Here is a 14,965-nt window from a genome sequence, read left to right as displayed (position 1 = left end):
TTTGTTCTTATGTGGTTGTATGCTGCTTTGTGTTGACTGCAGTTTGATTCAGTGGTAGAAAGGCAAATTCACAGGTTTGATTTGCTTCGAGAACCATGCTTGGGAAACTCTGCACTAAATAATAGAGCATGAACTGGAGCTTGCTTGATTGTGATAGCACTTGTTTTTGTCGTCCTGTCTGTATTTTGTGTTTTCTTTGCGCTATATTATGCATCATGAACATTCACCAACTCGCCCAACTTCCGGCTTTGTGATTGCAGCAAGCAAAGGGGGGAAGACAGAAGGTGCTTGTGAACTGCCTCTTGCACCCATTGAAACAGCTGTGCAAACTACTGAAACCACAGGAGAATGCCGTAGTACATGTGCAAAGGTTGTGGAGAAGGCCAATGCTGTTCGTCCCACAAAACCAGCAGGTGAGGTCCCACAAAACCAGCATGGCATACCAGAGTACTGGGCACTGCATGAAAGAGCAGTTTAGCATGACATCGAGGCTTGGTTGTAAAGTTATGCCACAAGTGCTTGTAGGTTTTTCTTGAAAGGTTAATATTGTCGAAAGAGCACTGAAGATAATTTTATTTCTATTTCTACAAAAAGGGGAGTTCATAGTCTACAAATGACATTCACTAAGGTTTGTGAGTGTTTTGACATATTTTTCATGAAGAAAATGGGCCTTCAATGAGGTCATTGCATTTTTCTTGCTTTTAGTACTCTGGTGGCACTTCCCCTGATGTTATTAAAGGAACACTAACAACAGTGGAAACAAGCTCTGCTAGACAGATAGATTACCCTTTGCAAACACTACCAGCATCTTTTCTGTGTGAAGGGGACTGGATTGCTTTCCTCTTCTGTTTGTATCCTGATGGAAAAGAATCAGTGTTGTGTCATTTTTATGAAGCATAGACTCTGGAGCTCCTGGCAAATCAGAGATAACAATTGAAAACAAAACTGCTTGACCAACCAATCAGATTGGCCTTTCGTTATGGCATTTATCAGCTCCCCCCTCCCCTGTTTCAGAAAAGGTGTCATTACAAAAAAGTGCAACATGAGTAGTTCTGGCTCTTATTAGCTCTGAGCAAGTAGCAACTCACTAGAGAGCAATCACTGCATGGCATCGATGTAGCAAAGCAGATGAGGCTAACCTTGCTTGTATACACTCAAACTGCACTGACGTATTAGAAAAATAAGTATTGAGGTATGGCTGCAACAGTTGAAGACCTGAGCCTTCAGGAGCTCTCATGTTTCAAGTTCACACTGTGTGTGTGGCTGAAAATTAAAAAAAAAATGAAGGGGGGGGGGGGGGGGACACGAATGCTCCGCCTTAAGGTTTTAGCACGAACGATAGCGTTAGTGGGTCCCTTCAGTGACACCTTGTGTCCTCTGCATATCACTTGGCAGACACGGACCCTGCTTAACCTGCTTTTAACCTGCGTTAAATTACCATTAAGAGTACAATGCAATGGCATTAGAGATCCCTCCTACACAAGTACTCCTCCCCTTTCACCTAGGCTCTGCCTGCATGCCCATATATGTGGAATTGGTCATTCTCTACTTTATATTCATAAATTGCGGGGAGTGTTTATACCACTTCTGGTGCAGTGGTGTAACAAGCAATGCGCCCCTGCCTCAGTTGGTAGCTGTTTCAAACAAGGTCACCAGTGGGGCTTGTGAGACCCAGGTCACTCTTCCTGACCTCCTGTAATACCCCGGTGGGCAACTGGTAGCACCCCAGTGGGCAGATGACCATTACGTTAAATTTGCCCACAACACGGTGGGTAGGGGGCAACCTGCCCACCATGGCAGGTGGGTGACCTACTTTTCTTGACACACCAACGCTGACGCTGGGCTTTCCGCTGAACATAATACTCTGCATTACCGTGATGAAAATGTGGCTATTTGTGTGCGCAGGAATCACTACGACCAGTTGGAAGGAGGGTAGAGACTTGGCACTAAAAAGACATGGCCCATCTGATGCATCAGTGGACGCAGCTGCAATTTCAGGTAACTGTAGCAGATATGTTTTCTGAAGAGTTCTGTATGTTGTAAGCTGTGGAATAAGTAATGCTAGAGGTCTGTCATTCATAATTGCAGAAAGTGTCCTTTGAGCCTTGAGGGATGCTCTAGTTATGGGTGTTTAATTGTAGCAGTCTCTCCCATGGAAGGAAGTTATGAGAGAAAGCACACAAAATGCTGTTTGACTGGTCAGGCTTTTATACTCTCCAGTCAAGACAGCCAATACAGTTGAACCTCAGTATAAAAAACCTCAGTTTAATGAAATTTGCAAAGTAACTCATTTTTTGTTTCTCATCCTGAGCCCGACTGAAAGCCATGTATCATTTTTTCGCGACTTTATGAAGTAATTTTATATTACACTTTAGATGTAATGAAGTCCTCACGCATTGCATGCACATACCAGGAGCATTCTTGACTTGAAGATGAAAATGAAAGCTTTAGCAGAGACAGACCTCCGAGACAGACCAGCACAAATGTTGCTGGTGGGCTTCAGTCGATAGGGCAGAACAGGATCAGAATGTACCGCTGTGCCATCTGTCGTGTATGTAGAAACCTGTGGTGAGCATGCTTCACCACCAGCAGTTTGCGTAATGTCTTTTTTTTTTCTGCTCAATTATTTTCAGCTGGAAAAGTCCACAGTGCTCATTTGGACCCTTTTTTCCCCTCGATATGTTGCCAGGTAGTCCCTTTTGAATGCAGCATCATCGCTGGGTGCCTGCAGGCAGGCGTGCCTGGTGGTTCATGTGTTCGTATCATCTGCTTTTGGTTGAGAAATTGTTCGAATCCCAAACTATAACATATTGTATACAACGCATTCTGGCTGGGACATTTTCAAAATTCGTATCTTCGCAAAATTCTGATCAACAGTAATCGTATCTTCATATTTTACTGCTTACAATGTGCCATCTAGCAGGAGTGTTCAGTAAACTTGAGTCTCGTCTGAATGAAATCCATGATTTAACATATTTTTCGTCTGCAAGTATGACTGTTATGTTATATAGAGGTTTGTCTAAATTTTAACAGCAGAGGCAGAGGCCAAACGCAAACCTTTGTAACCAGCAAATTGTTTTGTGTGTCTGGTTGATTAGCTGACAGGCATAACCCCTAGAACAGTGCATGGCTTTGATACAGCAGATCTGGTTTCCTATTATCTTCTGTTTCTTCAGGCGAATCCAGCACACTTCACTAGTGTCGCCTTTGTTGTGATTGACCACTGGTGCACTAGCTGGTGTGACAGTAGCACTCCTAGTTCAGTGTATTCTGTACGTCAGCAGAGGCCCCACCACTTGAACACTAAATTTTTTTGTCAGCATATTTAGCACAGCTGCTGGAGCTTTTAATCAACCTGCTTGTAAGAACGTGATACTATGTCAACTTTAGAACACTGTAGAAGTAAAGAGAATAATTTGACATTCAGGTTAATGACATGGAATGTTTAAATCTTAGCATATTCTGTAAGCATTTTTTTTAAGCTATTTACGATATCCAAAATTGGCAACTGTTAAGTTTGCTTTTCTTTGAGGACGTAGGTGTATATTGCCTAGAGCACTGCTACTTTTGTATTTGCAACTTTGTCGTGTGCTTCTACACATTGTCCTGCATTGTGCCGGTGTTGACGTAGTGGGTACATCAATGTAGGTCGCGAAAAATTGTTGTCATGTGAAATTTCGTATCATCCAAAATGAACAAAATATGGGAAACAAAGTATGGAAAATGCATTCACGCAGTTTTGTTTCTGCCTGACGGGATTTATTTACAACCACGCGGCCACAGCTCACTGCTCGTGGTGCCTATAGCGCGACTGGTGACTGCAACATCAACGATGTTCAGGCCATGTGCCCATGCTCACTAGTGATGTCAGCAGTGTGTTTGCTACTGCTCACTTCTCCCTGTGTGTACAATGCAACTAGCAATTGCGGAATCGGTGATGTGCAGGCCGCGCATGCGCCTGATCGCTGCTTCCTGTGTGTACAGCACGACTAGTGATCGTGGAGTCGGTGGTGTGCATGCTGCCGCTCAGTACTCCCTGTGTGTACAGCACGACTGGTGATCACGGAGTCGCCCGCGCATTTTTCATCTGTAGTAGTGCAGGAGAGTGCTCGGAAGATACAAAATTCTGCATTGTAAACAGTGCATTCCAGCTGGGGAATTTTACGAATTCGTATAGTAATCCAAAAATTTGTATGAGCCATGTTCGTGTCATTGAGATTCTACTGTAGGACGTTATTTCATAGTCCTATTTTGACAACAGAGGACTTGTACTTTTCCAAGTCTTTATGCGTTCTGATATCTGGTGTTTTCAGTTGCTCATGTTAACTGCCGTGGAACCAAGTACTGCTAGTTTTAATAAATGGATATTTGTCATGTTCATTCAATAATACATTCCAGTAGTTAGTCTCAACTGGTGGTCGAGAGGAGTGTTAATGAACAGTGTTGTTCAATAAAGTAATTATTAGGAAGGGTGGATGGAAAGGCTGCTGGCTACAAATGTGTTAAGTGGCAGAAAAATTTAGCCTAGGCAGCATGCAAATGTCACTAATGAAGTGTAGACTGGTGGGCGAAATAGTCATGAAGGCTTCACATTTTATTCTATGTGCCAAAGAAGAGCACCCAAGGAAGAAGACCACCACGACCTATGCCCAAGCACGACCTCTACCTGCTGAAGTGCATCGTACGTTCAGAGCCTCTTTATGCCATCCTTAAGTTGGCATTGTTATTCAGTGAACTGCACCTTTTTCGAACGAATTTTTTTAATATATATTAATGGCAAATAATGCAATGCAGCCATGTCAGGGCTTTTGACTGCTCACACTTGTTCACTTGAGTGTTTCACATTTTCAGTACTGTGTCAGTACTTTTTTCTTAAGAGATGATACTTGCAGTGCTTTACATTCTATTGGGACACTTTTTTTCAGTCTTAAATAAAAACTCTTATGTAGTACTCATCGTACTTTATTATTAAGAATGTTGAAAGGGAACTGGTTGCTGTAATTAAATTTTGCTTACAAGTAGAAAAAAATGTAAAAGTGGGCTGCTTTAATGCTGTTTCAGTCAGATTTGCATGAGATCTACAAAGGTACAGTGTTTAAAGTTTCAGCTTTTGTGCCTGAATTTTAAATCAGCTTTGAAGCTTATTTTAGGTAATGTTTCTTTTCTCAGTATTGTCAAATAAATGCTAAGCTGCAGTCAAGGTTGCACCAAAATTTTTTCGTCTCTTTGTAGGTGAGAAGAGCATTATTCCTAATGCAGCTAGGGTGGCTGCTCTGAGAAACTTGCAGAGAAATCGCAGTGTTAAGAGAAAAGCACTGCATACTATGGGTAAGCTTTGTTTCCATAAAATTTATGTAACCAAGATGAAGTGCAAGAATGCCATTGGCTGTGTCAGGGTGTGTACTGTATAATTTCGCAAGTTCACAGTTGGGCCGTCCTGTTTTGCTTTTTTAATCTTGTGTGAAAGCTGACTTGTCTACATGCTCTTCACTGTTCCTCTGCAAGGAGTTGCATTAAATTTTCAGTGACGCAGCATGAGATGCTCGCTTTGTGTAGTCAACGCTGCTTACTGTTTTCATGTTTTTTTGCCTTAGCCTCACCTCTGTTGGGCAACAATAAACGTGTAAAATAAGGAAAGCAAATTTGCGTACAATGAAGTGTGGCATGCAATTGAAAGGAGCAAAGGAAAAGCTGGAAAGAAGAGTTTCAGGTCCCAAGTTATGCTGCCTAATATGACTACATAGCGTTGTAAATGGCATGAAATTTACAAAAAATAGGGCCGTTTATTCCCTTCAGTATTCTAAGCTGCCTGCTTTCATCAGTGTTTACTTGGGTAGACACATCTTTTCGAAGTGGCAGCAAATTCAGCAACTTAAGGTAGAGTTATTGTTCCGTATAACAGTTTCTGGCATCTTTCGTATGTACAGTAGAATCTCCAATACGAATCTCATGGGGCTGCAAAAAATACTCGTATCATACGAAATTTGTATCATTCAAAACAAATAAACCCTGTTACAGAAGCACAGGAAATGCTGTCATGCAGATTTGTTTATGGCTGACGGACTGCTCACTGTGCATACCATGTGTATAGCAATCAGAATGTTGATATGTGGGCTGTGCTTCATTGCGCACTGCTCGCTGTGAGTACCGCCTGACTGCAGATTGCAGCATCTGCAATGTGTGGGCAGTGCTTAATGCTTGAGGATGCGGTCACGCCTTACATTCTTGTGATCCATAGTGGTGTGGGAGTGTGTTTGGAGCATCCAAAATTCTGCACATTGTACAGTACACTCCATCCAGGGAATTTTAAAAATCCTGATCATCCTGAAATTTGTATCAAGATTCTACTGTTTGTTATAATAAGCCCCTCATGTCCCTACCCTTGTCTGCTCAATAGGTTAACAGGGGCCTAGGTTCTGGTAGTCCTGATGCCATAGGTAGCATTAAAGGGTTCTTGCACAGCTGCCGCTGTCGTCATTTGATCACGTGGCACTTGTGGTATGACACAAGATTCCACATCCACTACCATTGTCGGGGGTGGCGCTGATGAACACTGTGTAGGTTAGACTACACTTAACTTAAAGGTGCTCTAAAGAGGAATCTGAACTCGTTTTTTTACCGCGGGAACTTTATCTACATGTTCCAAGCATTCTTAGAAACTTCGAATTATTGTGCTGTGTGGCCGATTTCCCTAATTAAATCGGATTAAACGTTCCGGCTGCCACAATTTTTTGAACTCAACGTGATAGGTAGGCAGAGTCAACCAATGAATGGAGTGCCTTTCAGCCAGTCCAGTGGCGGCTTCACTTTCGCCTTTGTTTAGTTTTTAGGTTTCTGTGAATAAACAGTTTCAGTCACAGACAATATAGCCGCAAATTAGGCCCGCGGAAATAAACACACGTGGACTCTTTGATTTACGTATCACTCTGCCGATGGCAGAGCGGCAAGCCGCCACGGGACTGGCTGACGCGTTGGTTGACTCCTCCTACCTACCGCGTAAAAAAAAAAGAGTTCAGATTCCTCTTTAGTGCACCTTTAAATACACTCGAAAGTAGAAGGCTGGACAGCCGCTTTCATAGCTCAGTTGGTAGAGCACTATACGCAACCTGCGAAGGTTGTGGGTTCAGATCCTATCGGTGATATGTAGTCGTATTTCTTCTACTTTCTAATAATTTATACTTAAGGTAAAAAGTGTGCACTACTAATTTCGCATTGATCAACACCTCAATTTAAAAAAAAAAACCCTATGCTTTCCTTGGTTTCAGTGACTGCTGGCTTCGTCATACGCATATGTTGTGATATTGTTGCCGTGACGAAGTACTTTTTAATGTTAGATCACAACTTAGCCTTGATTGAAACATTGTTCTGGTTTTTTTTGGGTTCTGGTTGTAGGCATCTTCCCCTGTGTGCAAAGCTTATATGACACAAATAATCTGTATGACAGCTCTGGAAACGTTGGTTTTCACGGTGAACGTTGTATTGGTTTTTCGTCAGACTGATATGTGCATTCCCATTTTATCATGGTTATACAGAGGCTTAGCAATTTGCTCATACAGTTTAATATGAACCCCATTAATTCGGAAAAATGGATAATTCAAACTGCCGGATCAGTCCAGGCCAATGCCCACTTAAGTCTATGGCTTTGGGCGCTCGCTAATTCGGATGCTGCTTTATCTTGCACTGGCTAATTTGAATGGGCTCCCAATGGCAGGCCATGTCCATGTATGACAGGCGTGGCAAGAGATCGTCAGAATGACCCTACTCAAAACTTGAATTCCACGCTGCAGAATCACTTGCGCCCCTCTGGCGTGCATACAACAGCAGGCGTGACAACGAATGGCCAGCTTTGTATCCGAGAACATGCCAACCATTTAGTTTCGTTTCACTTTTCTGAGCTTTGCGCCAGCCCACAACAACGGCGGCTCGACCAGCCAGCATCAGCCAGCCAACCTTACAAAGCTGAGCACTGTTTCGGATGCTGATTGGTGTGTTGCTAGGGTTTTATTCCCCTCCCCCCTGCTCTTGCCGCTTTGGCGCTCTCCTTTGCTTGCATGCACGTGGTTTCGTTCTTGCAGTGCACCGAAACTGCATTCGTCATGTGCTGTTTGCTGCTTGTACGGTGGGTGCAACGTGGTTAGTGGTGGAGCCCCACTACGTCGTACCGTGAAGGGTGCAGGAAGCCCGTATGATTTTGGAGCAGTTCTGATTCGATGCTCTTGGCAGTATGCATGCATAAGACATCAAAGGAAACGTGATTCAGTCATTGCCGTGCTGCTTTTATCTTACAAACGGGAGTCTTTCAAAAAATAAATTTACCATGATGGAAGTAGTTCCTGAAAATTTTTCGGGGTCATTCAGTAATTTGAGATTTCAGATAATTTGATCATTTTTTTTAGACCCTTGAAGTTGGAATTAATGATCTTTTACTGTATTTGATTTTTGACACGCTGCCTTTATTTGCAGCACTGCACACTTGAGGTGTGAAAGCTATTGTGCAGTGGTTCAATGCACTGAAGGGGTTTGCAGTGCAGAGACTTCAGAAACTAGTTTTTGAATTAGTCACTGGCTGCCTCCTGAGACCTAGTTAGTCTTTTTTCTCTGCTGTAGTTTTTCATAACCATGCCACCTACTTCACCTCCTATTTGTAATAATCTTTGTCTCAAGCTGTGTACTCTTCTAAGGTAGTGAGCGTGAAATATGAAATTCCACATTAGTAGCAATTCTGGGCAGCTCTCATGCCACTCTTATTTTTTGCATCTAGCAGAACAAGAAGGCAATGCACCAGTGCCTGCCACAAAGCTGCGGCATTGTGACTCACCTGCAGTTAATGACTTCATCATGAAGCAGAAACTTGGTCGAAGGCAGCAGAAACGCAGCTCTGAGCGATGCATAGCAGAGGCTGCTCAAGCACGGCAGCAACGCTTGGAGAGGCTGTATACCTTTCAACGGAAGACTGCCAGTGAGAGTGCTCGCATTGGTCGGGAGAAGGTGAGACGCCAACAGGTACGTTAGCCAAGATGGTATTCTGTGGGGTCCTCATACCCTTTCTCTGATTTCTTTAGCCAATGGGAAAACAAGCACAAAGCATAACTGTGGTGGGGCTGTGTGTCATGTTGACTTGGAATCAAGAGGTGAAGTGGCAAACAAAGAAGCTGAGTTCATTTAATTACAGTGGAACCTTGTTAATTTGAAGCCTTCAGCATTAAAATTCAATGGATTTTCAATTTACCCAAAAATGAAGCAAGATTTGAAAAGTGAGCACAAAATGTGGTTTAAACTCTTGCGGCACTTTGAAGCCGCCACCATCGCACTGAGAAAAGCTGTGGTGGACATTTAATGCCTAACTGCTCAGGAGCTTGGGTGGACTCGGTGGGGTTGCTGTCATTGTCAACAACCAGGATTTCAGTCATGCAGATGGAGGGCAGCATTAACAGCTGTTAAAGGTGCGTGTACTGTCTGCCTCGGTGATCCCAGTCTGGCATGGTGCGTTGTGTTGTGTTCAGTGCAGTACGTGTGACAGACATGTTTTTTTTAAGTGAGCCAGATCCACCTAAGCAGAAGCTGAAAAAAAAATGTGAAAGTTTATATGCACAAACTGTAGTGCTGTACAAGCTTTTATATGATGTACTCGTTAGTTGGAACATTTCTACACTGTGATTTAATAAAAAATTATGCAAATAATTTAGTGAATATTAGCAAGTAAACTTTCTTTTTGGTGTAAAACTCCGAATTTGATCCAGTTTTATTCAGAAAACTTTATTTCTACAGTTGTTTTCAAGCTCTGTTTATGAAAAAAATAATGCTTCAAAATGATTATGCTGTGAATACAGCAGAAAACAATCGGAACATTCATTGTACGCAATCAGGGGCACTGCTGTGCTCCAACGCAAGCAGGTAAAGGCGAATAGCAGGCTTCTGTCTCAATCCCCTATTTGACAGCCTTCTTTTCTGTTGTTCACACTTCGGCAGTGGAAAAGTAAACTAAGTCTACTCGTGATAATTCACTCGGATAATTCGAACTTTCGTATTAACTCAAACAAATTAAAAAATTTTTGTTGGCTGGCAGTATTTTCAACGCATTTTAAAGCTACTTAATTTTTATTGCGGATTCTCTTAAATTTGCTTAATTCAAACTTTTTATCTTGATCCGGTACTCTCGGCACATGAAAAGGCGATGGCCTAGGTCGTATACGTCAGGATTGCGGCGCCTCGTGAGCTGAAACTTTGGTTCCTCCAATCGGTTAACTCAGATGTGATCCAAAGGGGGGTCGTGTGTCAGTCTGAGTTGGGCGCTGCCGCATAGTTTCGTTTTCAGAGCTTCGCTCCCAGCCCGCGATGATGTCTGCTATTGGCCGCGCTGCTCCGACGCAAATGTGCGTTTCACTCGCTTCCCTCCATCTGGTTGTGTGTGCCAAAAATGTGCAGTCATTACGAGCTGCTCATTGTGTGGAGACTCCACTGCTACTACACCACACCTAGAGGAGGCCATAAAAGGCCTTACTATTTTGGAGCCGCTCTGCTTTGATATTCCCGGCAGTGGGCATTAATTACACCATGACGGAATTGCAAAAAACTGTCCTTGCCACGCAGTTTCCGCTGACAAGCAGAGGACCATTGCTTATTTTTTTCATCAGTTAAATTTTCTGCGGTGAAAAACTGTTTTTAGAAAGGGTTTTGTAGCCACTTTACTATTAGAACTTTGGATAATTCGGACCTTTTTTCCAGTCTCTTGAGGTCTCAATGTGGTTTTACTCTGTTGGGAAATCAAAGCATTATTGCTAACTTTTTTCAACTATACAATCAGTTGGGGAGACTGCTGGTTGAGCAAAGACATCAGTGTCTTTCACCATATTTTATGTTATGCTAAAGCATTTGGCTGCATTTGAATAGTGAAAAAGTTCTAAAATACTATTTGCTAGATGTCCATAAAGTAAATTGCATTTAGCCTTGGGTCATATTAAAGTGCACTTCTGATAATTCAAACTTCCAAACAATAATCTCTGGTCCCTTAAAGTTTGAATTAACGAGTTTTCTGTAGCTAGAATATAAGGAATCTAGAATGTATTTTACTTCACTGTAACATTGTAAATTCATGATTTGATTTATGGGGTTTAATGTCTCAGAGCGACTCAGGCTATGAGGGATGTCGAATTGATGAGTAGTAGCGAAATGGTAGACTTGTACAAGATGCAACAGTGCCTGGTATTGTCAGTTTCTATCCGACTCTGCTGTTTTATTTGTAATAATGAATCGAGAAATTCGTTGCCAACTAGCCCAACTAAACGCTTTAACGATCACAGTAGCAAAGGCACATCCTTGCTACATTGGTGTTAGGGCTAACGATCCCTGGGTTCATCTCTTCATATCCTTTATAGTCATTGAGGAAGGAGTGCTGGGGAAGGAATAAATAAAGCCACGCTCGAAACAGTCAGACCTATGAGGCTCAAGCTGACAAAGAAGGCTTGAGGGTGGATTTGGCTCATTTTGATAAATACATTAGCAGGATCTGTCTCATTTTAAAGGGTTTCTTTGAACTGGTCGCATTTCGAGCCTCCGAGCTATGTTGATTCCACGGATAGAATCCAAGATGGCGGCCTCCAAGTGGTTGCCATGGTAACAGAGGTGGTTACATAATGGAATAAAATAAAAGGCGGCATCATTGCCTGAGCACCACAACTCGAAACTAAACGATGTCGACTCGAAACTAAACTATGTTGATGTATAACCTTGTCTGGCAGGTGTCAGTCGGGCCACTTAGTCTCGACATTCGTGTAAAATTTGTTGGCCAACCATTTGCCGCAGAATGTCCCGGATGGTGTCATACGATTCAGCGCTTTGTGCAGCATAAACTTACTAGTTAAGTTAGTCTAGCTCGCAGCAGGGATTCGAACCAGAGACTTATGTTAGGTGTGTTAACGCTCAATATTTCGATTGCTGCCTCAGCGTTGGCTCATTTTTTGATTTGACATAGGATTTGTGCGCAGGTTTTCTAGGTGTTACTAGGCACCTGTCATTCTCGGTTTTTGCAGAAGTAAGGTCTATGGATGAGCTTTTCATTGGAGCAAAGTTTTTAGTTTCAGTTTCTGGATTTGGCCAATTTTGAAATATAACTCCTCACATGGTCTTGGTTGGCACCAAAGCAGCTTGAATATGCAGGAAGCCATTGAACATGTTGGCAGTCAAACTGTGTTGGACTGTATGGGGTCCTGTTTTGCTAGCATGATGTCTCCCTGCATTGTACAGGCACGCGCGTTCTGAATCGGAGTATCTCCACCTGCCGCACATTAATGCTGTTCTATGAAGAATGTTATGCTTGAAGTGCTGCATTTTCATACTCTTTGACTGAGTTAGTTGTACTTTGTACTGTGGCATTTTATGTAGCGTAACTCCGCATTTTGCTGAACGGTTTCAGCAAGAAGAAAAAAGAAAGACCTGTGCTATGCTCTGGACTGCTTGCACTACAGATCGGCATAGCTCAAGAGGCGAGGAAAGCTAATGTAGTGAGATGGCATAGCTTAATGCCCCCACGAGATATGAATTTTCTCTGAATTTGAATTCGCATGAGTGAACCATGCCATTCGTAAAGCAAACAAACCAGGAACACCAGTTGTGGTTGCCAACTTGCACACCAAGCGTTACTTTGAGGTGAGAAGTAGTGGAGAACCAACATGGCCAATGTAGCGTTGTGGAGTGTTAGGAGTCTTGAAGGCCGCAACCACTTTGCTAAATTATCTGGTCAGTGATGCATTGCCTGCTCGAATTACTTTGATAAATTTTACATGGTACATTATAGAACTACCGAAAAGTCGGAGGTAGCCAGTATTTCAAATGAACCAATATTGAATTATTGAGGTTTTACTGTATTTGACTCTTCTTGTGAGTTCTTCATGACAGTTCTTGATTCTTGACAGTTCGTTCAGACTGAATATTACCCTTTGAGTGTGGGAGGCTGCTTGAACAGAGCTGAAAGGGGCTAAAGGGCCTGAGATGCAAAGTAAAGGGGGGCTATACTCAGTTTCATACATCAGGTGCAACGTTGTCAAGGCTAGCTCTCTTGTTTGCACTGCCTGCATCCGTGATCAATAAGTAGTGCATTCCTTGTGAGCAAGAAACAGTAAATGCTTTGCCTACAGGCTTTTACGTGATACATTTGTCATGAGCTGGAATAAATGCGGTCTTATTGCTGACGCCATGCTGTCCCTTTTTGTTTGCATTAGACCACTTGGCCAGAAAACAAGTCTAGAGGGACACGCCTCCTTTTAGTTTTTCATGCGGACTACTTTTGTACCTTTCGCAGCATTGCACCTGATTTATGAAATGGAGTATAGTGACATTGATTTGGTCTTGTTTAATAAATGCGTAGACATCAGCCTGATAAATATTGCAGTAGCTTTTTTTGCTAGTTCATCTATGCATTTTACGCTGACTTCATTGCAGCACTGAGCTTTTGAACTACACTCTAGAAGTATGCTATGTACTAGTCCTTAGAAGAGTATATAGTTTGTATGCTGATTTTGTATAAGTATGCTTGGCTCTGTAAGGTCTTGTCTGCTGGCGAAAAGGAAGAAATGTAGGGGCTTCAGTGGAACTTCAGAGAACTGCCTTCATGAATCTCTAATACAAATTGTTGCAAAGTATTACATCAAAGACCTTAAAAGGGACAGTCTACTGTCGGAGATGAGTATAAAAATATTGGCTTGTTCTGGTAGATCTTGCCTCATGGTGGCAACTACGAGGGCAGGACTCATTAGGCAAGAATTTATTTTTTAAATTGGCAGAGAAAGTCGACCCAAATTGGCAGAGAAAGTCGGCCCTGCAAGGGGCATTTGTTAAAGCAGATGTTTGTGTGTACTGCACGACACCATGGACCCCGAGCACCCATGCTTAGCTGTGCGTGGCATAGCTGTGTCCAGGGAAAAGGAGATCCTGGTGGTTGAGCCGACGCAGAGTGTTTGGACCTGGCCCCTCCGTGGAGGCAACACACCACTTTGGCTCCAGCTTCTGTAGACGGCACCTCCAGGCTTACCCTCCCAGGGAAAACAGCAGTTGCCTTTTCCTGTCCTCCTCTTAGTCTTTCACTTTCCTGTGTTCTGTCTCGCTACTTTCCTGTCCTCTTAGTCTTTCACTTTCCTGTGTTCTGTCTCGCTACTTTCCTGTCTCCTCCTACCGTCTTGGTTTTTCCTTTTCTTTTCCTGGCGGCTAGGGTTAACCTTGTGTGGTGAACTAACCTGCATTGCGCCATATTGGCTTATAGTCGGGGTGTACAGCTGGCGTGGGCAGGACTTGCAAGTTCCTGCTCCGTCCCCTCGTTGGTGTCCTTGGTGGGTGGCTGGCACCACGGCCGAACAACATATATACTTTATGGCTCCCCCTCTCCGACATAACGATCACCCTCATAAAAGATGGTGGACAGAAGTAGTTGCATGATGCTTTCAGAAAACAAGTTTTTCCGAGATACTATGGTACCGCATAGTGAAGATGCAGACAACCCAGCCAGGAAAAAATTTGGAGGGGAAGCTCTGCCTTAAGGGTGTGATGCGATTGCGTAATGGGTTAATTCCCATCTCTGCAGAGCTTAAGGGTGTGATGCAATAGTGTAATGGGTTAATTCCCATCTGTACAGAAGGTCATTCTCTCCTTTACATTCATAGATCCCATGATAGATACTTTAGATACTGATATACTCGTAGATCCTTTGGTCACTCTTCCCGAGCGACCAGTCATTAATTTAACTGCCGCCTGCCAGAGTGGTTAGTTTGCTCACAATCTGGTGGGCAGGTTGTGATGACGCCACAAGGTCACGTGACCTGGGTAGCCCACTTAGGCTGCTTCTCCTGGGGTGGTTGCTTGGGCCACTCTCCACCATTCTATTCACCACTCACAACGCCGATGACACCAGATTATACGCGTTATGGCGGCGTTTCTGGGGAATGCCAATGTTTGCTGGAAGAGCCAACGCCCCGAC

General features: G+C 43.1%; 1 protein-coding gene across 4 annotated transcripts in view; it reads left to right on the top strand.

Moving 5' to 3' along the window:
* LOC144115064 (uncharacterized) overlaps positions 1 to 14,965 on the top strand; it is a 159,817-nt gene that overhangs the window by 29,019 nt on the left and 115,833 nt on the right. The window contains exons 8-12 of one of the 4 annotated variants that reach the window (XM_077649199.1): positions 261 to 413; positions 1,906 to 1,998; positions 4,613 to 4,681; positions 5,233 to 5,328; positions 8,765 to 9,003. In XM_077649199.1, coding sequence (XP_077505325.1) covers positions 261 to 413; positions 1,906 to 1,998; positions 4,613 to 4,681; positions 5,233 to 5,328; positions 8,765 to 9,003 — 650 coding nt within the window. Of the gene's footprint in view, positions 1 to 260; positions 414 to 1,905; positions 1,999 to 4,612; positions 4,682 to 5,232; positions 5,329 to 8,761; positions 9,004 to 14,965 lie in introns of all 4 variants that reach the window. The other 3 variants (XM_077649201.1, XM_077649200.1, XM_077649198.1) reach the window with 3 other exon arrangements.

This window comes from Amblyomma americanum, chromosome 1 (genome assembly GCF_052857255.1).
Source record: "Amblyomma americanum isolate KBUSLIRL-KWMA chromosome 1, ASM5285725v1, whole genome shotgun sequence".
In the NCBI taxonomy this organism is placed as follows: Eukaryota; Metazoa; Arthropoda; class Arachnida; order Ixodida; family Ixodidae; genus Amblyomma; species Amblyomma americanum.
The sequence above is the reverse complement of the archived record's forward strand: the minus strand, read 5'-3'. Positions and strand labels throughout refer to the sequence as shown.